The sequence below is a fragment of the Saccopteryx bilineata genome, chromosome 9 (assembly GCF_036850765.1).
Source record: "Saccopteryx bilineata isolate mSacBil1 chromosome 9, mSacBil1_pri_phased_curated, whole genome shotgun sequence".
Lineage (NCBI taxonomy): Eukaryota > Metazoa > Chordata > Mammalia > Chiroptera > Emballonuridae > Saccopteryx > Saccopteryx bilineata.
The window spans coordinates 17,667,962-17,688,774 of NC_089498.1; the positions used below are offsets into that span (position 1 = coordinate 17,667,962).

General features: G+C 52.9%; 2 protein-coding genes across 2 annotated transcripts; one reads left to right on the plus strand and one right to left on the minus strand.

Moving 5' to 3' along the window:
• Positions 1-1,979: 1,979 nt before the first annotated feature.
• Positions 1,980-17,993, minus strand: LOC136313454 (F-box/LRR-repeat protein 2-like). Its single transcript, XM_066243833.1, has 7 exons — positions 17,945-17,993; positions 13,931-14,032; positions 5,217-6,209; positions 3,430-3,619; positions 3,123-3,322; positions 2,694-2,911; positions 1,980-2,609 (listed from the first exon to the last, which is right to left on the minus strand). Exons 1-7 carry the CDS (start codon positions 17,966-17,968, stop codon positions 2,441-2,443), a joined length of 1,896 nt encoding a protein of 631 aa, XP_066099930.1. The 5' UTR covers positions 17,969-17,993; the 3' UTR covers positions 1,980-2,440.
• Positions 17,994-18,085: 92 nt separating this feature from the next.
• TMEM208 (transmembrane protein 208) lies at positions 18,086-20,790 on the plus strand. The gene is made up of 6 exons (XM_066242833.1): positions 18,086-18,195; positions 18,816-18,911; positions 19,890-19,949; positions 20,026-20,162; positions 20,325-20,409; positions 20,509-20,790. The coding sequence occupies exons 1-6, from the start codon at positions 18,190-18,192 to the stop codon at positions 20,644-20,646; spliced, it is 522 nt and encodes a 173-aa protein (XP_066098930.1). The 5' UTR covers positions 18,086-18,189; the 3' UTR covers positions 20,647-20,790.
• The last annotated feature ends 23 nt before the right edge of the window (positions 20,791-20,813 follow it).

Sequence of the window (20,813 nt, forward strand, 5' to 3'; positions counted from 1 at the left end):
GAATGTAAGGAGCTTCTCCCCCAGCTGTGCTTCTGACCAGGCACCCAAGATTTCCCACCACATTTGTACTCATCTGCTATTGAGTTCAAGGTGGAAACGGGGCAGGGATCCTAGATGCAGTCGTCTCCCAACATTCCTTCTCGGCGGTCCATGTCCTAGTACAGGCCACCATCATCTTACAAGACCCTCCTGAATTCCTACTTTGGTCTCGCCCCTCTAGCCCTCTCAGTAGCAGCTGTCCCAGCTGCTTTCTCAAACGTGAAGCTGATCTGCTCACACACACCACCCCCACCCCAGGTTCTTCAGTGTTTCCCTCTGTCCAGGGGATACTGGTCACGGGGCCGTGATGAGCAGAGTTGACATGGGTTGCAGACTTGTGGTTTCAGTCTTCCAACAGTGTGCTTGTGGCTTGCAGGGTTCTCGGTGCTGGGTCCATGCTGGCATCCTCCCTGCACCTGTTGGGGCCGGGACCCTCACACCCAGCACCAGCTCTGGCCTGCCATGTGTAACTCCCAGTCTCTTCTGCCTGATTGCCTCCTCCTCTCTTTTCTGCTCATTTTGTCATTGCTTTAAGTCCTTTTTGACCTCCCAGGCTACGTTCATGGCTACCCCGGGCTCCTGGTCCCAGGTGCTTCTTTCTCTATTTGTACACACCCAGCACACCGGGCTGTCCCTGTCTGTCGGCTGATTTACCTCCCCAAATGGCCTGGATGCTGGGAGAGCTTCGTCACCTCTTAATCCCCACATAAAGCAGGCACTCAGGCAGCCTGGCTGGCTGCTTCTGAAACATGAACAGGCAGAGGGACAAAGTGTAGGTGGATGTATGGAGGGCCAGACAGATTTTCTCAGAGCTGCTGTCGAGAATTCACTGGTACTGTTTAAGAGGTTTGACTAGATGACCTCTAATGACCCTGCCCAGAGATGCTATTCGCTATCCTCCTTGTCCTTTTTTCCCCCTGAAGAGGATCTTCTAGACGCTTATATCATTCATCAGTGTGTTTCCTGGGCCTGGCTGGGCCGAGTGCATACAAAGGCAATGTGCCTTTGCTGCAGCACCTGCCTGGGAGCTCATGCTGGGAGAGGCCTCCGGCTTTCTGAGTCTCCCACCATATGAAGGAGAAGCTGGGCCCTGCTGGGGGCACCTGTGGGGCTTTGGGCCTCCCCTGAGGAAGAAGTTGTCTCTGGTGTTTCTTCCATTGTCCTTGGGCTGGGCTGGGCTAGGCTAGGCTGCTTCAACTGAGGTGGGGAGGGGAGGGACCCTTTATTCTGAGAACCAGAAAAGGAGGTAAAAATCTGGATTTTTTTTTTTTTTTTTTTTTTTTTGGTGGCAGAGACAAAGAGAGTCAGAGAGAGGGACAGATAGGGACAGAGACAGGAAGGGAGAGATGAGAAATATCAATTCTTCGTTGTGGTTCCTTAGTTGTTCATTGATTGATTTCTTTCTTTCTTTTTTTTTTTTTTACAGAGACAGAGAATCAGAGAGAGGGATAGATAGGGACAGATAGGAACGGAGAGATGAGAAGCATCAATCATCAGTTTTTTGTTGAGACGCCTTAGTTCATTGATTGCTTTCTCATATGTGCCTTGACCACGGGCCTTCAGCAGATTGAGTAACCCCTTGCTCGAGCTAGCGACCTTGGGTCCAAGCTGGTGAGCTTTGCTCAAACTAGATAAGCACACACTGGCGACCTCGGGGTCTTGAACCTGGGTCCTTCCGTATCCCAGTCTGACGCTCTATCCACTGCGTCACCGCCTGGTCAGGCCATTGATTGATTTCTCATATGTGCCTTGATGGGGGGGGGGGCTACAGCAGACCGAGTGACCCCTTACTCGAGCCAGTGACCTTGGCCTCAAGCTGGTGAGCCTTACTCAAACCAGATGAGCCTGCGCTCAAGCTGGCGACCTCGCGGTCTTGAACCTGGGTCCTCCACATCCCAGTCCGACGCTCTATCCACTGCGCCACCACCTGGTCAGGCAAAATCTGGAATTTTTAATCTTGTTTGGGTTTACAACAGACTGTGGCTTGGCTGCTAAAGTTCAGTGCTGGTAAGGGACTGGGGAGCTCCTGTAGGGGACAAGGTGGGGCACAGGCCTTAGGTGGGAGCAATGGGCAGGGCAAGGGGCATGGGCTCTGCTCCTCCCTGGTATCAGGCCTATCACCTATCGGCCTGTGGCTTCTGGACCCAGGCCTGACCAGGACAGCAGGAGCCTGCGTTTCCAGGGGCCTGTGGCAGTCTCCTGTAGCAGGAAAGGCCCCTGTTGGGCTGTGGGGCAGACTGGATTAACCCCCCTCCAGTCCTAGCAGAGGTATTTATAGCCTGGGGAAGGGGCTCTGGAGTGTGTAGCAGAGGGAAACAGGAGGCATGGAGTTAAACTCCAGGTCAAAACCAGGGCTAGGAACTACGGAGGCTCAGCTGCAGGGCTGCATACTGACCTGACCTCAGAGTGTTTGGGTCAGATCAGCCCCTCCCACGAAGCGGGACTGGACACAGGTCAGCTGGGGTCGTTGAGCTTGGAATCGCCTGATGGCAGCCATGCCAATACCAGGGCACATGGAGACATCTAACATCTGGATCTGCTTGCACGCCTGCCCAATAATATCCAGCGTTCTGCAAGGAGGCCACTGTGTGAGTGCCTGACCCGATGTGGGGTCCCAGCCCGGCCCCTCCTCTGTGGCATCATCAGATACTCACTGCTCTGTGAGCTGACTGCAGCCGGACAGGTTGAGGTGCTCCAGCCTGGGCCAGGAGCTGGCCGCCTGGGCCCAGCCTTCGTCACTGAGGAGGTTGCAGTGACTCAGCACCAAGAGTTCCAGGCTAGGGCAGCCCCTGGCCACAGCCACCAAGCCCTTGTCTGTGAGTGCCGGCAACAGGCTCAGTGACAACTGCCTCAGCTGGGGGAACTGGAGCACCTGCAAGGGTGGGGGTATGGGAATGGCGTGTAGTACGGCACTAGAGCCGGGTCTGGGACTCTTCTAGTTTCCCCCGCTCCCAGCTGAAGGACAGGCCATAGACAGCAGGTGCCAGTTAGAAAGGAACTTTTTCCAAGCAAAAAGTGGGTCAGCCCAGGCCCCTAGCCCCAGCCCCGGGATCCTCAGCCTATCCACACCCCCAGCCCCACACCTTCGCCACACTGGCATCAGTCAGCCTGCTGCAGGCTGTGAGGTCCAACTCCTGCAGGGCCTGCAGCATGAGCAGGGAGGGGCCCTGTGGCTGGGGAGAAGGGTCCTTGGGGCTCAAGGCCTGATGCTCCAGCTCTCGGTGTGGCTGTGGGAAGAGGCCCCTGCTCCTCAGCTCCTCCTGAGTTTGGCTCTCAAACGCTCCTAGAGAGAGACTCAGGAGGGGCAGGAGGGCAGGTGAGCCCAGGGACCGCCCCACCCTCCATGACCTCGAAGATGCCACACCTGGGCTCCCTGTGCTGGCTCCTGACCTGGGTCCCTCAGCCCCAGAAGCCCCCAGTCACGGAGCTCCTTGCACCAGACCAGGCGCAGGACGGAGAGGGCAGGGAGGTAGGTGCAGATGGTCTGCAGGGTCTGGTTGGTGAGGGCCAAACAAGAGGATAAGTCTAGCACCCTGAGACTTGGGCCCAGCGCTGGAATCAGGGAGCGCACTGAGCTGTCCTAAGAGAAAAATGGAGAAGGGAGAGAACAATGGGGAGAGAACAAGCCTGTGTCACCAGGCTTGGCAAGAGTTACTAGGAAGGTTCTGCCCAAGGTTCCGGCACCACAGGAAATAGGGAGCTACCAGAGGGTGCCCAGAGGGAAGCAACGATGTCACTGTGCCAGTGAAAGGTCCGTGTGGATGGGGTGAGCCATGGGGGTAGGGGTCCAGGGGGAGTGTGCTGGAGTAAAGGCCTAGACTGACTCGGGCAGGAAGATGCAGGTGGAAATTTCTTTTTTTTTTTGTATTTTTCTGAAGCTGGAAATGGGGAGAGACAGACAGACTCCCGCATGCGCCCAACCAGGATCCACCTGGCACGCCCACCAGGGGCAACGCTCTGCCCACCAGGGGGGTGATGCTCTGCCCCTCCAAGGCGTCGCTCTGCCGAGACCAGAGCCACTCTAGCGCCTGGGGCAGAGGCCAAGGAGCCATCCCCAGCGCCCGGGCCATCTTTGCTCCAATGGAGCCTTGGCTGCAGGAGGGGAAGAGAGAGACAGAGAGGAAGGAGGCGGGGGGTGGAGAAGCAAATGGGCGCTTCTCCTATGTGCCCTGGCCGGGAATCGAACCCGGGTTTCCTGCACGCCAGGCCGACGCTCTACCGCTGAGCCAACCGGCCAGGGCCGCAGGTGGAAATTTCTAAGGTATCTGCCCTGATTGTGCTCCCAGTCCCTGCTGAAGGGGTGGGCTGAGGCTGCCCTCCAACCACAGCTTATTGGGCTAGTTGTGGACATCTGACCCCACTGACACAATCAGATATGTTCCCTCGAGTTTGAAACAGAACTGTGAGGTCACAGTGGGCACAGGACCTGGCAGAAGCAGTTGCGGTGGGAGGAACTGGAGCTAAGGGCAGAACAGAGGAGACTGGTGTGTAGAGGGATGCAGAGACACGAGCATGTGAGGCCGGAGTCTAGCTAAGAGACGCAGTGGCTGAGGAAGATGCAGTCGGGCAGAGGAAGAGAGGCACCGTGGGGAAAAGGCTGAGAGACGGTTTTCAGGTTGGGAATACCTGGTCACATCGACAGACTGAAGGAATAACTCACTAAGAAGACTGGCACTACCACCCAGAGGGACAGGGCTGAGCCCCACGGAAGAGACTGGCTTCAGCCAAAAAGTGACCTTGCTGCTCCCACATCACATTACCTTCTTCGGGCCCTGCCTGAGGAGCCTCTTCGATGTAACCTCAGTGCCCCTTCCCCACAGGGTTCAGGTCTGTCACCTCCTTTCACCAGCCTTCCTTGTCTCTAGAACACCCGCCCTCCATAGCCCTTCGGACTGCAGTGGCCACTGAGCACAGGCAAGCAAGGCGTATGCCACCTCGTGGGCTGGGCCAGCCTGGCCTCTTGGCCTCCCTCTACCTGAGGCCACAGTGGGAGCTGCGGGCGGAGTGCTGGCAGCCTCGCTGTCTTGTCTGGGCTCCTTTCCCCTCTCAGACTGGGTCCTGAGTTCAGTTCAGCACTATTCCTTGGACACAAACACCGGCAGTGCCTCCCTGGTGCCATATTCCCCGTGTCCCCAGCCCGTGGTCCTAGCGATGGGTGGCGGGGAGAGTAGGCTCACCTTGAGTGAGGAGCAATAGGCCAGGCTGAGGGTGGCCAGTGCAGGTGGAGCTCCACGCACAGAGCCCAGGGCCTGGGCCAGTCCCCGCCCGCTCACCAGGCAGCAGTCAGCCATGTCCAGGCTCCGCAGCTCTCGCAGGGCCCCCAGGGCTGTACACCCCGCATCTGTCAGCCGCTGTAGCTTCCTCAGGCTCAGGCGCTGTAGGTGCTGCAGGCCCCGGCTCACAGCCACCAGTGCCTGGTCAGCCAGTTCTGAGCAGCCGCTGAGGTCCAGGGAGGTCAAGCCTGGTTGCTGGTGGCAGAGGGCAGCCACAGCCTCTGTGGAGAGGTCCTGGCAGTTCTGCAGGCTCAGCTCCTGCAGCTGTAGCCCGGCCACCTGGCCAAGGGCCTGCAGGGCCTCGGGTGGCAAGCCAGTGCCACTCAGGTCCAGGGCGCGCAGGCTACCAGCCCGCTCCTTCAAGAACTGCAGCAGGTTGTGGAAGGAGAGTTGGGAGGGGGAGGAGTCCTGGGGGCTGAGGGAGCCCCTGGCTGGACCTGGCTTGAAGGTGAGGTGACAGTAGGCCAGGGAGAGGCGCTCCAGGCTGGGGGCACAGCTGCTGAGCCGGTTGAAGCTGAGGTCGACCAGGTCTCGCAGGCCAGCCAGGCTGAGCTCGCGAAGGCCTCTCAGCGCCTGCTGGACCTGCTGTGCCGTCTCGGGCTGAGCGAGCAGCATGCCTGATGTGAAGAGGCTGTTGCAGCCACTGAGGTCAAGGCTACGCAAGGCTGGGCAGCCCAAGAGCAAGGCCACAAAGGAGGCCTCTGTGGGGCTACCCCCACCGAGGGACAAGCTCTGCAAGTGTGGGCCCAGGTGGTAGGCAACAGACTGCAACACCTGCTGTGAAACTGGCGAGCCATCCAGGTTGGTCAGACTGATGCAGGAGATGCCCCTAAGGCCCAGGCTCTTGATGGCTGGGAGGGAGGCCGAGCACACTGGAATGTTGTAGCGCACATTCATCTGAAGGGCAGCAACAGGCCTGGGTTAGTCCTCTGGCCTCAGAGGGTGCTAGGCATCAGGTCTGGTGGCAAGTTGCTGAGGAGAGGCTGAGGGCAGGTCAGGAAAGGGCCCTTCTACAAGGGGACCCCCTGTAGTATGTGGTTTATGTGTGGTTGAGGGGTGCTAGTGGGAAGTGTGAGCTGGGAGGGGAAGTTACACTGGGTCTCAGGGGATGGATAGCTATAGAAGGAGGAGCCTCCAGGGAGCAGGAGGACAAATTATGCTATACCCCCAACCTTTGAGATTTTGGAAGGTGGCCCTGAGACCATGGACTCAGCCCTTGGCATCAGTTAAGCAACCAGCCTCCCCTACTTTCTCTGGAACATATAAATAGCCCTCAGAACTGAAAGTGGGAAGAAGCGAGGCAGGTGCCACTCACCACAACCCCCTGTGGCCCAGATGACTGAGGTCTGGGGCAGTTAGTGAGGCCAAGGTCCCCTGGTGGCTTTAGTGTCTCAGCCATAAGAATGTTTGCAGGCCCTGGCCGGTTGGCTCAGTGGTAGAGCGTCGGCCTGGCGTGCAGGAGTCCCAGGTTTGATTCTCGGCCAGGGCACACAGGAGAAGCGCCCATCTGCTTCTCCACCCCTCCCCCTCTCCTTCCTCTCTGTCTCTCTCTTCCCCTCCCACAGCCAAGGCTTCTTTGGAGCAAAGTTGGCCTGGGCTCTGAGGATGGCTCCATGGCCTCTGCCTCAGGCGCTAGAATGGCTCTGGTTGCAACAGAGCAACGTCCCAGATGGGCAGAGCATCACCCCCTGGTGGGCGTGCCAGGTGGATCCCGGTCGGGTGCATGCGGGAGTCTGTCTGACTGCCTCCCCATTTCCAACTTCAGAAAAATAAAAAAAAGAATGTTTGCAAAAATGGGTTTTGTGTGTAAGTGAAAATGGGTGCATTCATCATGCATATGTGCGCACGCGCTAACACATGTGAGCTCCACAGGCTCCAGAGTTCATGATATGATCCCTGAGGATCGTCCCTGAGGGTCCATCACATCCAGGTAAGGAACGAAAAGCCTCCATTTCTAGGGGCTGGAATGAAGAGAATGAGTCTCAGAGGCACTGAGGAATTGAGCTGGCCTTGCTGTAGGGGGAGCTGGGGAATGAGAGTTAGCGCACACAGTGTGGGGGCAGAGGATCAGTTCAGGGCTAAGTCGTTGTGGGAATAAGCTGGTTTGTGTAGGAGTTTGGGTAGCCCCCAGCTAAGGAGATATTTCATAAAACCTTTCCCAACCTCGTGCCAGAGAGAGCCAAAGGGCAGGGGGTACAGGTCTTTGTGGAACAGGTCTGTGGCCAAAAGAAGAGGGCTTGGCTTAAAAAATCCTAGCCCTGCCTGACCTGTGGTGGCGCAGTGGATAAAGCGTCGACCTGGAAATGCTGAGGTCACCAGTTCGAAACCCTGGGCTTGCCTGGTCAAGGCACATATGGGAGTTGATGCTTCCAGCTCCTCCCCCCTTCTCTCTCTCTGTCTCTCCTCTCTCTCTCTCTCTCTCTGTCTCTCCCTCTCCTCTCTAAAATGAATAAATAAAAAAAAAAAAATTAAAAAAAAAAAATCCTAGCCCTATTTCTCTACGCCTGAAGATTTCCAAGTTGAAGGCAAGTGGTACTCAAAGAAGGCTCTTATCGTAAGGTACTAACACAATCCTGATGTAGAAAAGCAAGCTCCCTGAAGAAGCTGCCCTGCCAGCAGCAGTAAGAACAAGCTCATGGTTCCTGCTGAACCCAGTACATCTTTGAAGGGAAGCAGAAAGGTAGAAATGACAATAGCGCTCCTGCAAGATACTGATCAACAGGACCCTCCCAGGAAGACACATGGAGCTCATCCTCAGGGGTGGAAGAACCACCTGGCTTCTGCCAGAGAGAAGCAGCCACCTATGGCCACCATGGCTGTCATCATGGGAAGGAGCAGGTGGTAAGTGATGAGGACCAGCTCCCGACTGCTTCCACAGGAATCGAGGGTAAAACCAGCTTCACTTTCCACACCCCATCCCCTGAATGTGGTCACTGTGGATGAGAGGAGCGCTCGGGGACACAGTGGGGTAGTGGGGGCTCCCAAGGAACTGGGTCCCTCTCTCAGTAACCAGTGAGGGTGGGGAGGGTGATGAAAAGATCAGGGAGGAGGTTTTAGAAAGGAGAGGTAAAGCAGGCCTCAGAGCCCCGAATACCAGACGAGCCAACCAGATGCTGCATGGAGTGAACTACGGCTGGGGGAGTAGAGTCTGCCGCTGGCCCACCCAGGCAGCACTCGCCCCTCAGTCACAGGCTATCCCACAGGCCCCAGCTCCGCCTGCCTTCGGTCTTCCTTTTTCTCCTTCCTTCCTGAGCCCAGTGGGACAGGAATGTTCTCCCCTTTCCAACTGCCTCCCTATGAACAAGCTAGACAAATAGCTGTGGGAAGGAACTGCAGTCCAGGGTCCAAGCCCAGAGCTGGCTCGTAGTAACAAAAACCACTGGGTAGGTAAAGGGGCAGGGCCTGGCCTAAGGACTTCCAGCTCACCCGCCTCCCTGCTCCCCACCATGTGGAGAGGGGCAGCCTCTAAGTCATCACTCAGGTGGTCTAGTCTGGACTCAAAGTGCAGGAGCCCAGCAGCAGCCTTTTAGGGATATGTATGTATGATCTGTGGGGGGCAGAGCAGCAGGCGGAAGGAGCCGGCACCTGGGTTCTTGTCTTTGGCCCTGGCATAGCAAAGCCCCCCTTCCTGGGCCCTAGAAAGATGCTTCTAGAAGCTCAGGAGAGGACTGCCAGGGTACCTTCTCCAGTTTTAGCTGCCCTAACTACAGAGGGGCCAACTAACCCCTGGTCTCCTTCTTTCCCAATGCTGGTATCTTAAGAGTAAATGCAAAGTCATTTGGGAAATGCCCTACACCTGCTAAAAGTGACACATGTCCTTTCATTGCGACAGGCTGGAATTTTGTTGTACCTCCTGAATCCTGAGCTGAGGCTGCAGGCTTGTGTGCAGACTTGGACAGGCGTCTGATAGAGAAAGGGCCCCTTGTCTGCTGGTACAGAAATCCAAAGCTAGCACATCTCTGTTCTCTAGAAGGCCTTCAAGAAAACATAGGTCCTGGAACCCAGGGATTTTAGTCTCTAGAGGAGTTAGACTTCCAGGTCTTTATAAACAAACACCTTGGGCAGGAGAAGGCAGAGGAGGGCAGAAGCTGAGATGTCCTGAGTTCTTCACAGTGACCAACCCAGCAGCATCTGGTGCTCCTCTGCAGACCTCCCACAGTGTGCTCTCTCCATACCACCCCTTATGGATGGCCAGTCTCCCCCTAAAGCTACCTCCCACTGAGGGTTCTGCAATTCTGCCCTCATGGTTCTGCTCCTACCTTCTGCCTCTTTTGGGGTCACCAAAGGAGAGAAAGACCCGCTCCATAGGCACGTGGGTTCCCACAGTTTGTTCCACTCTCTCCCTCCGTCCCTCCCTTGCCCCTGCTTGTTCCCCATCCTGGCCGACTGCGCCTCACCCCATTACCACTACTTTAGTGATGGTCCGCATCATCTCCAGAACAGCAGCCGCTGGGCAGCCAGGTACCTGACGGGCCTCTCTCCAGATACACGAATGCAAGTCTGCATTCATTGTCTTCTCGCCCAACTCTGCCCTGCCCTCCCCCTAAACCCTGAGCACCCTCTACCAAGGTTGCCGAGTCAGGAATCTGGGCGTCATCCTAGACTCCTCCCCTGCATCCGGTGACCAAAGTCCCTTCCGTCCCATCTCCTTGATAGATTGCCACATGTTCCTCTGCTCCCGCCTTGCTGCTTTTCTGCCTTATTACCTCTCACAAATTTTTTTTTTTTGTATTTTTCTGAAGTTGGAAACGGGGAGAGACAGTCAGACAGACTCCCACATGCGCCCGACCAGGATCCACCCGGCACGCCCACCAGGGGCAACGCTCTGCCCACCAGGGGGCGATGCTCTGCCCCTCTGGGGGGTCGCTCTGCTGCGACCAGAGCCACTCTAGAGCCTGGGGCAGAGGCCAAGGAGCCATCCCCAGCACCCGGGCCATCTTTGCTCCAATGGAGCCTTGGCTGCGGGAGGGGAAGAGAGAGACAGAGAGGAAGGAGGGGGTGGGGGTGGAGAAGCAAATGGGTGCTTCTCCTATGTGCCCTGGCCGGGAATCGAACCCAGGTCCTCCGCACACCAGGCCGACGCTCTACCGCTGAGCCAACCAGCCAGGGCTCTCACAAATTTATTATAGCACTGGGTGGGTCCTGGTCTCCAGTCTGTCTGGCTCCATTTGTCCTTGGAATTGTTGCCATAGTGATCCTCACAGAGGGCAAACTGTCCCCCTTCAGACCCTCTGATGGTTCACTTCATAGGACAGAGGCTGAGCTTCCTGGCTGGCATTTGAGCCCTTTTATGTCAGTCCCCTGCCTACTCTCCGGCCTCAGCCTTCCCATGCCTGCACCCCCCACCCAGCTCTGGGAATATCCACTTCCGACCACTGTCTCATGCCGCCAAGCCTCTGCTCAGCTGCTTTTCGGGTTTGGGTGTGTGTGAGTGGGGATCTCATCCCTCACCTACACCTATTTGTCTATTTAGCAAATATTTATTCTTTTTTCAAGACTCGTCCTAAGTATCCCTATCCATAAAATCTTTTCTGAGTCCTTGCTCACATCCCTTGTGTGCCTTACAAGACTTTGAGGACAGCACCCTATCCTCTCATTTAAATTTTTATTTTATTTTATTGATTTTAAAGAGAGAGGAACAGGGGAAAGAGAGAGAGAAACATTGTTTTGTTTTTCCACTTATTTTTGCATTCATTGGTTGATTCTTTTTTTTTTAATTCAAAATTTATTTATTTATTTATTTATTTATTTATTTATTTATTTATTTTTACAGAGACAGAGAGAGAGTCAGAGAGAGGGATAGACAGGGATAGACAGACAAGAACAGAGAGAGATGAGAAGCATCAATCATTAGTTTTTCGTTGCATGTTGCAACACCTTAGTTGTTCATTGACTGCTTTCTCATATGTGCCTTGACCGCGGGCCTTCAGCAGACCAAGTAATCCCTTGCTGGAGCCAGCAACTGTTCAAGCGGGTGGGTTTTTGCTCAAACCAGATGAGCCTGCGCTCAAGCTGGCAACCCCGGGGTCTCGAACCTGGGTCCTCTGCATCCCAGTCTGATGCTCTATCTACTGCGCCACCGCCTGGTCAGGCCATTGGTTGATTCTTATTTGTACCCTGACCGGTGATTGAACCCACAACCTTTGCGAACCTGGCCAGGGCCTGTCCTCTCGTTCTGACTTTGCTGTTTTCCTCTCACTACCAATGCCTGAACGCTATGTTTTCCCCAGTCCTATACCCCCAGGGCCCAGCACAGTGCTAGGCACAGAGAGGCAACATCAACATGCAAGTGTGTGAGGCCCTTCCATGTGACTTTCCATGTTCCTTCTGCCCTGTAAATATCCCAAACCTCTCCGCTGAGGCCCCAGCTTCCACTTTTTCTTCTTACTCCCCCAAGACAACTTGGCCTTCAAATTCACTGAGCAAAGAGGCCGCTAGTCTCTGAGGAACTTCCTAGGCTATTGGCTCCATATTGCCACTCCCACTCCTACAATGCCTGGGGAGGAGAGATGACATCCTCTCCATCTGGATTATCATAGGATTATCAAAGACCAGGCCTTGCACTCTGAAGCCTGCCTCTTCCACCACCTCAGGTGGCATCCGCCATTCCCGACCTCTCCTCCTGACATTCACTCCACCTCTAGTGACTCCTCAGCACGTAAACACGTTTGAGATTTCTCCCAATTAAAATCCTTTTGTCAAACCAACCTCAACCTCTCATTACTGCCCAATTTATTTCCTTCCTTTTGTGGGAAAGTTGCTTGGCAGTGAGGTTGCTCTACATTCCCTTTCTACTCTCATTCACCCCTCAATCCATCTGGCTGCCCTGTCCCCCAGATGTCAAATGTTGTTGAAGCCATTGGTGACCTCCCTTGATGCCAAACATCAAAGGTCACTATCTGTTCTTTATTTTCTAGGCTCTTCATGGGATGTGACACTGTTATACTTCACTTGGCATTGAAATGCTCTCTGCCATTGACGTCTGGGCCCTCCGCAGCCCCCCCCCCCCCGTAGGCTCCTCCTCCTTTCCATGCCCTTGGGCGGTTCATCCTCCCTGGCCTGCTGTCCTTTTGGCTCTTTAGGCTCTCCCCGAGGGAACTTACTTCACCCATGGTTCAACTCCCACCCATTCTCTAATGCCACCCAAATGTATAATCATTGTCTGGACTCTGCTCTTAGATTCCTCACCCAGAAATCCAACTACCAACTAGACTGTACCACCTAGCTATCTTCCACTTCAAGTTTTAGACAAGTCCACATCAAATTCCTTTAGACAGTAAGCTCAGTGACACTGGATAGAGAACTCGACAACAGGCATGACAGAGGAGGATTCTAATCCAGCAGGGGAGGGGAAGGGAAGGTTATACAGAAATTGTATTTGGGCTTATTGAAAACAAATCAGTTTAGCTTCTACCTCGTAGCATAAATCAAAATAATTTCTCCAATAAAAACAGTTAATATAAAGATTCACACTATAAAGCAGAAGAAACAATTTTGCTGTGAGCCTAAAACTGCTCTAAAAAATAAAGTCTAATTAAAAAAAATAGAAGAAACACATAAGTGTATATTTATCAAATCTCTGAAGAGGCAAGGGATCTGTAAGTTTAAAAAGCCATGGAAGAAATACGAAAGAAAAGGATGCCCCAAGTCAACAACACAGATATTTAACTTCTGTATGTCATAAATAAACATAAATCTACAAGTCAAATTAAAAGGCAAACATACTAGGAATATATTTCAATAAATATGTAAAAGATTAATCTCTTTAATGTATAAAAAGTTCATACAAATAGGTAAGAAAAATATCAATACTAGGACCCCAACAGTTAAATGGATAAAGAACATGAATAAACAAAACAGGGAAATAAAAATAGTCAGTTAATGAGAAAACTGTTTAACTTCAGTAATAATCAAAGAAGTAAAAATTGAAACAGAGTTACCATTTGCCTTTCAAACTAGGACAGATGTCTGCATTCTCCTCCTAGCTGGGCTGTCTCCCTACACGCTGACTCTCCCCCTCCAGCCCGCTCTGCGCTGCAGAGTTCTAAGACACAAATCACCCTGTCACTCTGCAGCCTTAACATTCCTTTAAAGGCCCAGGATGGTAACCAGGGGAAAGCCCCAGTGGAGCCACCTGGCACACCTGCCAGCTTGTAGTCTGATCTCCCACCCCTTCTCCCACACATCTAAGTTCTGGTCGCAGGGCACTTGTATGGTCATTTCCAGAACTATTTCACACCGTGGTGCCTTCACCTGTTCTGCTACCAGTCTTAGTATCCTCACCCTATTCCTTCAGGAAGCCCTCCCCTCTGCGGCTGGTCTCCTGTGGATGTCCTTTCTCACGTTCCCATTGCACCGTTCATTCCAGTGTCACAGCTCTGAGCACATGATATCTGATCACTTGTCTCCTCTACTGGACTCTGGGCTCCTTGGGGAAGGGGCTATGTCTTATTCATCTGTATAGTTCTAGCACTGTAGCCAGAGCCAAGGATGTACAAATGTAATGTATGTGTGAATATGTATGATGAATAAATGGATGGATGATAGATGAGCAGGGCCATGTGCAAGCTGACATGTGAGACGACTGAGAATGGGCCAGGTGAGGGTGAGCACCTTACCTCCCGAAGGACATTCTGGGCTGCACAGTACCAAGCCCGATTCACAAGGGAGGCCTCTTTCTGATCTGACAAGGGCAGAAATCTCAGAATATATGTCAGCATCTGAGGGGAAAAAACAGGGCATGGCAGGCCGTTAGAGCTGGGGGCCTTGGGGACTTTCTCTCGCTGATAGCGTAGTAGGTTGGAAGTGACTAGAGCACTGGCTTCTAGTTCATCTTGGATCCTAAGCTTCACAGTCTTCACGCCTCTCTCCATCTCCTTAGTATCTTTACTGTGAACAAGCCTTTCCTAAGCGCTGTCTAGATGCAACTTTGTACTAATGCAAACCAAACTTTCTGCTCAGTTTGGTAAAAAGAGACTGGGCATTGGGACCAGATAAACCTAATTCAAATGTTTACTTTACCAACTGACCTCTCTGAGCTTTGTTTTCCTTATCTGTGAAACGGCAACTGTAGTGAGATTTAAACGGGTTATTGTGAGAATTAAATAACAGTAACTTGCCTGACCAGGCAGTGGCACAGTGGATAGAGCGTTGGACTGGGATGCAGAGGACCCAGGTTCGAGACCCCGAGGTCGCCAGCTTTAGTGTGGGCTCATCTGGTTAGAGCAAAAAAAAAAGCTCACCAGCTTGAACCCAAGGTTGCTGGCTCCAGCAAGGAGTTACTCAGTCTGCTGAAGGCCCACAGTCAAGGCACATATGAGAAAGCAATCAATGAACAACTAAGGTGTCGCAATGCGCAACGAAAAGCTAACGATTGATGCTTCTCATCTCTCTCCGTTCTCTCCGTTCCTGTCTGTCTGTCCCTGTCTATCCCTCTCCCTGACTCACTCTCTTTCTCTGTAAAAAATAAAAATTAAAAAAAGAACAGTAACCTGTCCTGTACAGGATCTAGAACACAGAAAGTTAGGTTCTCCCCCTCTGATTTTCAGGAAGCTATACCCCTTCCTCCTGCCATCGCAGGTCAGCTCTGGGAACCCACTCTTTTCCCATCTTCTCCACTGCCAACTTGCCTTCTCAGCTGATAAGATATGATCCCAGAGAGACTCAGCTTAGGGGTCTCAGGCCCTCACTCCACTTATGCTCTATGAGGCTGGGGCGGGGGTGAGAAGGGAGGCCCCATTATAGAGAACTGGGGAGGGAAAAGACTGTGAAGCCAGGAATGATCAGATTATTAACTCTTTTTTTTTTCTCCTGAAACCTTCCTTCCTTAACTCCTATGTGTTTTGTAGAGCCCCACTCACCACTCCAATTGCTGTTCCTGGATTCTTCTGTGGTTCCCCAGGCTCAGACCTGGGTCTTTTCATCTGTTTACCTTCTAGGATAATATGAATTCAGTTGCATGGCTCCAACAGTTACTTCTATACCATTAACCAACAATCCAATATTCCCATATTGTCTTACTCATGTGCTAGTCCAGTGTTGCCAACTGTCCACAGAAGGCTTCATCCAAATACTGTATTTACCATCACCTTCATCTCAACCAGAATTCATATTCTGCCCTCAGTCCAAAGGGGACTCAGCTTCCAACTTTCCAGACCTGAGCTTCAATGCCAACAGTGCATCTTGTCTGAAGAACTTGATAATATTTTGTACTTATCATGCTCTTCTGTCTCTTGCTCTCAACCAGATGTAAAGCATAGGCTTTAGGCCGGCTAACTTAGACTCATTCAAATCCCAACTCCACTACTTCCTAGCTGAGTAACCTGTGTGACCTCAGGCAAGTTACATGACTTCTCTGAGCCTCAATTTCCATACTTGTAAAATGGGGATATTAGAAAATCCAGGCCCTGGCCGGTTGGCTCAGTGGTAGAGCATCGGCCTAGTGTGCAGGAGTCCTGGGTTCGATTCCCAGCCAGGGCACACAGGAGAAGCGCCCATCTGCTTCTCCACCCCTCCCTCTCTCCTTCCTCTCTGTCTCTCTCTTCCCCTCCCGCAGCCAAGGCTCCACTGGAGCAAAGTTGGCCCGGGCGCTGAGGATGGCTCTATGGCCTCTGCCTCAGGCGCTAGAATGGCTCTGGTCACAACAGAGCAATGCCCCAGATAGGCAGAGCATCGCCCCCTGGTGGGCATGCCGGGTGGATCCCGGTCGGGCGCATGCAGGAGTCTGTCTGACTGCCTCCCCGTTTCTAGCTTCAGAAAAATACAAAAAATAAAAAAATAAAAAAAAAATCCAGGTCATAGTCATAGGGATTAAGTGATAATTATATTTACATATCTATATTTATAGACCTATAATTATATATATATATGAACTTAATAGATATGTGTGCTTGACACCTAGTAGGTGTTCCCTAAATGGTTGTTGGACTGCTGTTACTAATATTTCTATCTTTGAAAAGTAGCCCAAATTTTCATCATTCCAAACCTGGATTCCTTTCACAATCTTCTACCAGACCCTCTGGCCTCCAGGCTCTTCCTTGCTAATCATTCTGTACACTTCAGCAAGGTTAATTTTCCTAAAAAGTAGTTTTCAGTCTCAGCACACCCCTGATAAAAACCTTCTGGGTATCCCAGTACCCTCAGGACAAATTCTCCACTCTTGGGTCAGCACTGTCAGGCCTCCATACTCAGCTGGGGTTCTGATCCCAGAGCTTCCCAACTCCAGTCTTCTCACTGTCCTACAAACACAGCATGTCTAGTTCCTTTGCCTATGTGGGCCTCTTTCCTGGAATGCCCTTCCTTCAGCTTGACCTCATCAGTCCATTCTGATGTCTTCTCCTCTCTTATCCCTAGCACACAGAAGGTGCTCAGCCAAAACTTACTGGATTGACTTAAGGATGGATAGTCTTCTACCTCTATTTTCACCAAAGGTTTACTCAAGTTGGGGACATAAAGTAGATCAATTATTGAGAATGACTGAGGAGAACAGCCTTCTGGGCCAGGGAGGCTAGAAACCAGGAAGAGAACACTGATGAGTATTGGGAATGACCAGACCCCCAACCCCAGGGGGAGGTAGGGAAGCTTGTCTCAGCTACGATAGCGCCCATCCTGTCTTCTATAGGGCTTAGCAGCCAACCCAAGGATCAAAGGCAGAGGTAAAAACACCAGTCCTCACCGAGGGTATTCTTTGAGAAGAGACAGGGTGTGGCTTTTCTAGAGGAACCAGTGACAAGGATGGGATGGCCATCCTATGAACCCTATCTCAAGGAGCCATTAGAGATATGACTGGTTATTCCTGGGGTCTATGGGGATGAAGTAGATATCCTCTGGGGCCAAGGAAAGAAAGGATGAGATGGCAGGTAGTTCAACGGGGTGGGAGCAGTCCTATTTTTGCTAGGGGGTTAGGAGCACCATTCCAGGGCTGATGGGGAAAGAGTGCCATCTGCTGTCGGCAGTAGGAAGGAGCGAACAACTCTCAGGGCAAAAGGGATGGAGGGGCCATCCCAAGAGAGTCCAGTGGGGACAAAACCCGTTATTGCTTTCTGAACAATGGCCACAGAGCAGTCTTGCTCCAGGCTAAGGAAGGGCGAACATTGCTTGGGGCCAAGGAGGTAGAGGCGGCCATTACTAGAGGTCAAGGGAATGGGGAGTAGGCCTTTCTTCCCTGACAGAGCTCAGCGACCAAGCCCGGAGTTGATGGGAGGGGGTAGTCGGTCTACCAACGCCAGAGGGAGGGGACAGCCATCTCCCTGGGTGGAGGTGTAGGAAATGGAACGATCAACTCAAGGGGCCAATGAGGATAAGATCAGTTACCCTTCGGGTAGGATGGGATAGAGCAGACATCTTCCAGAACAGAGGGGTAGGGTCAGCCATTTCAAAAGAAGGTGGGTAGGCAGAGGCCCTGTCCTCTCTGAGGGGACAGAACGGCCATTCCTGGGGCTAGGGGGGAAGAAGAGGATGTCCCCCAAACTAAAGGGACGTTACCCATTAACTTGTAGGTCCTACGATCTCCCCAGCGGTCGTTTCCGCCTGGTAGGAGGACCCTGCGAGCTGTCTGACAGCCCCTCCCCACAGCCCGGGACCCCGAGGGCGGGGCCTGGCCGGAGCTAGGCCTGAGGGCGGTCTCTTCTCACCTCCAGGGGCAGCGACTCCGCCATCGCATCCCTGCCGCCTCCGCCCCCTCGCAAGGCTTCTGGGAAGTGTAGTCTCACTGACTCTGGGGGGCGGGCCTAGGAGAGGAAGTGGACCACCCACCTCTGTCCCAGTTGATGACGATTTGAATCTGCACCGGAAGTGCCTGTGGTGCCGATGTGGTACCTAGTGACCGCAGTTTCGTTCTCTGTCCCTTGTTTCCCTGGCCGGTTCTTTGCATTGCACCATGGCGGTAAGGAGGGCTCCCGGGAAGGTTGGGGTCCACATCGGCAGAGCGCTCCCATGGATAGGAGAATGAGAACAAAGGAAGGAAGGACATCTAGAGAAGCAGGTCGACCAGAGGGAGGCGCCATTCAGTGGCCGGACCGTACTAGAGCGAGGAGGGTGGAAGGGAGCGGTGCAGGACTTACCAGCACTGGTGTCCGAGTGGGGGTAGGCATCAGTATCACATAGTACCAGAGTTTGCCGAAGATCTGAGGGGCCTGCAGGCTGTGGGCGTCAGCCGAGATCCTGGTCTACTCCAGCGGAGGCTGGAGAGGGGCGCTGTTCAACGCCACTCAGGCATCTCCCAAAGCTGGACCTTACCAGGGAAGCCAGGCGGTATCAGCCTAGTGTTGGATTGTTCGAGAGAGTGCACGAAACAGTGACAGCAGGGATTGTTGGAAAGATAGTTTCAGCCCTAAGCAGGATTGACTGGAGAACGGGTGGACATCCAAGAATTGTGCTAGGTTGGAGCACTCTAGGGAACTGGCTGAGGTGCAGCTGAAACTCTGTAGCTAACCAGACCGGGTGGAGGGTGAGGAGGACCCTGCTGAGGAGGGCTCTGACAGGCGTCTCATCGCCCTTCTGCAGCCCAAGGGCAAAGTGGGAACAAGAGGGAAGAAGCAGATATATGAAGAGAACAGAGAGACCCTGAAGTTCTACCTGCGGATCATACTGGGGGCCAATGTAAGTGCTTACCTCTTTGTTTCTGTGCCTACCCAAGGTCCCACAGCCCTCAACTCTGGTCGCAGTGGCCACGGTGGTGGTATGTGAGAGTCAAGTCTTCAGAAGAAAATTTCAATTAAAAAAAAAAAAAAGGCCCTGGCAGGGTGGCTTAGTGGATGAAGCATTATCCCAGCGCACTGAGATTTCTCCCTGGTCAGAGCGCATGTGAGAAGCAATCAGTGAGTACCCAGCTAAATGGAACAACTAAGTGGAACATGTTGATGCTTCTCTCTCTCCCTCCCTCTCCCCATTCTTCCCTTCTCCCCTTCTCCCCATCAAATCATTGGGGGGAAAAAAAAAGAAAATCAATCCTATACAGAGAAAATGTTGAGTAGCTAAAACAAAACAAAAATAGAATGAGGATGGACTAGAGCCTTTCCACTCCAAATATAGAGGCTGCTTTCTTCTTCTTCTTTTTAACAGAGACAGAGAGAGAGTCAGAGAGAAGGATAGGGACAGACAGACAGGAACGGAGAGATGAGAAGCATCAATCATTAGTTTTTTGTTGCGCATTGCGACACCTTAATTGTTCATTGATTGCTTTCTCATATGTGCCTTGACCGCGGGCCTTCAGCAGACCGAGTAACCCCTTGCTTGAGCCAGCAACTTTGGGTCCAAGCTGGTGAGCTTTTGCTCAAACCAGATGAGCCTGCGCTCAAGCTGGCGACCTCGGGGTCTCAAACCTGGGTCCTTCCGCATCCCAGTCCGAGGCTCTATCCACTGTGCCACTGCCTGGTCAGGCGAGAGGCTGCTTTCTTAGGCCGATATGTCAGAGGGTAGTATGGGTACTCAAGACTTGGGGAGCAGACCCCTTCTTCCCCAACCCTATAAGAAACAACCTGTCTCCTTCCACAGTCTGGCCTAACCCTTGGTCAGTCAAGGGAGGTCTGTGGCTTAGGGCAGCTTTTGATTCCAGCCTGATCCTTTGTCTGCTTGCAGGCCATTTACTGTCTTGTGACCTTGGTCGTCTTCTACTCATCTGCCTCACTTTGGGCCTGGGTAAGTGTTCCCCATCCTGGGAAGTGAGCACATAGGGTCAATGGCGGGCCTTTGATACCCCATTTTTTTTCTGCAGTTGGCCCTGGTCTTTAGTCTGGCGGTATATGGGGCCAGCTACCACTCTATGAGCTCAATGGCACGGGCAGCCTTCTCTGAGGATGGGGCCCTGATGGATGGTGGAATGGACCTCAACATGGAGCAGGGCATGGCAGAGTGAGTGTCCCCCGCAGCCAGCCCAGGTGAGCGGCCCCAAGGCTGTGGTGCTGGGGCCCAGATAGCCCAAGACCCACAGCTACCTGCAGCTTGAAGAGGGTGAGAGCTGAATTGAGATCCATCTACTATTTTTGGCCCTTGCAGTCTCCCTTCTATCCACAGGCACCTTAAGGATGTGATTCTGCTGACAGCCATCGTGCAGGTGCTCAGCTGCTTTTCCCTCTACATCTGGTCCTTCTGGCTTCTGGTGCGTGCGTTGTTGGGCTCCTAAGGAGGGGCTGGGGCATCTAACCCTTCTCTTTTTTCATATTCTGAACCTGGCTTTAAGTTACCTTTTCTCTCTTAGGCTCCAGGACGGGCCCTTTACCTCCTTTGGGTAAATGTGCTGGGCCCTTGGTTCACAGCAGACAGTGGTGCCCCAGCGCCAGAGCACAATGAGAAAAGGCAGCGCCGACAGGAACGGCGGCAGATGAAACGGTTGTAGCCACTAACATTGTGACCACAGACTGCTGGACCCTGGGTGGCTTTATCAAGTTGTATGGCCCCATGCCAGGAATAATGAGGGCCTAGTCTGGGGGCAGAAAGCAGTCTAAGACATAGGATTGTTGAATAAATGGCTTAGAATGTGGCTGATGGCTGTATGGGTGATGA

Bases quoted from the DNA above. Each gene is read 5' to 3' on its own strand.
- LOC136313454 (XM_066243833.1), bottom strand. From the start codon at position 17,968: ATGGCGGAGTCGCTGCCCCTGGAG. The intron at 2,912-3,122 runs GTGTGGGGCTGG...CCACCCTTGCAG, and splicing joins CTGATGCCAGTGTGGCGAAG to GTGCTCCAGTTCCCCCAGCT. The intron at 2,610-2,693 runs GTGAGTATCTGA...GCCTCCTTGCAG, and splicing joins TGCAGTCAGCTCACAGAGCA to AACGCTGGATATTATTGGGC.
- TMEM208 (XM_066242833.1), top strand. The intron at 19,950-20,025 runs GTAAGTGTTCCC...TTTTTTCTGCAG, and splicing joins CTGCCTCACTTTGGGCCTGG to TTGGCCCTGGTCTTTAGTCT. The intron at 20,163-20,324 runs GTGAGTGTCCCC...TTCTATCCACAG, and splicing joins ATGGAGCAGGGCATGGCAGA to GCACCTTAAGGATGTGATTC.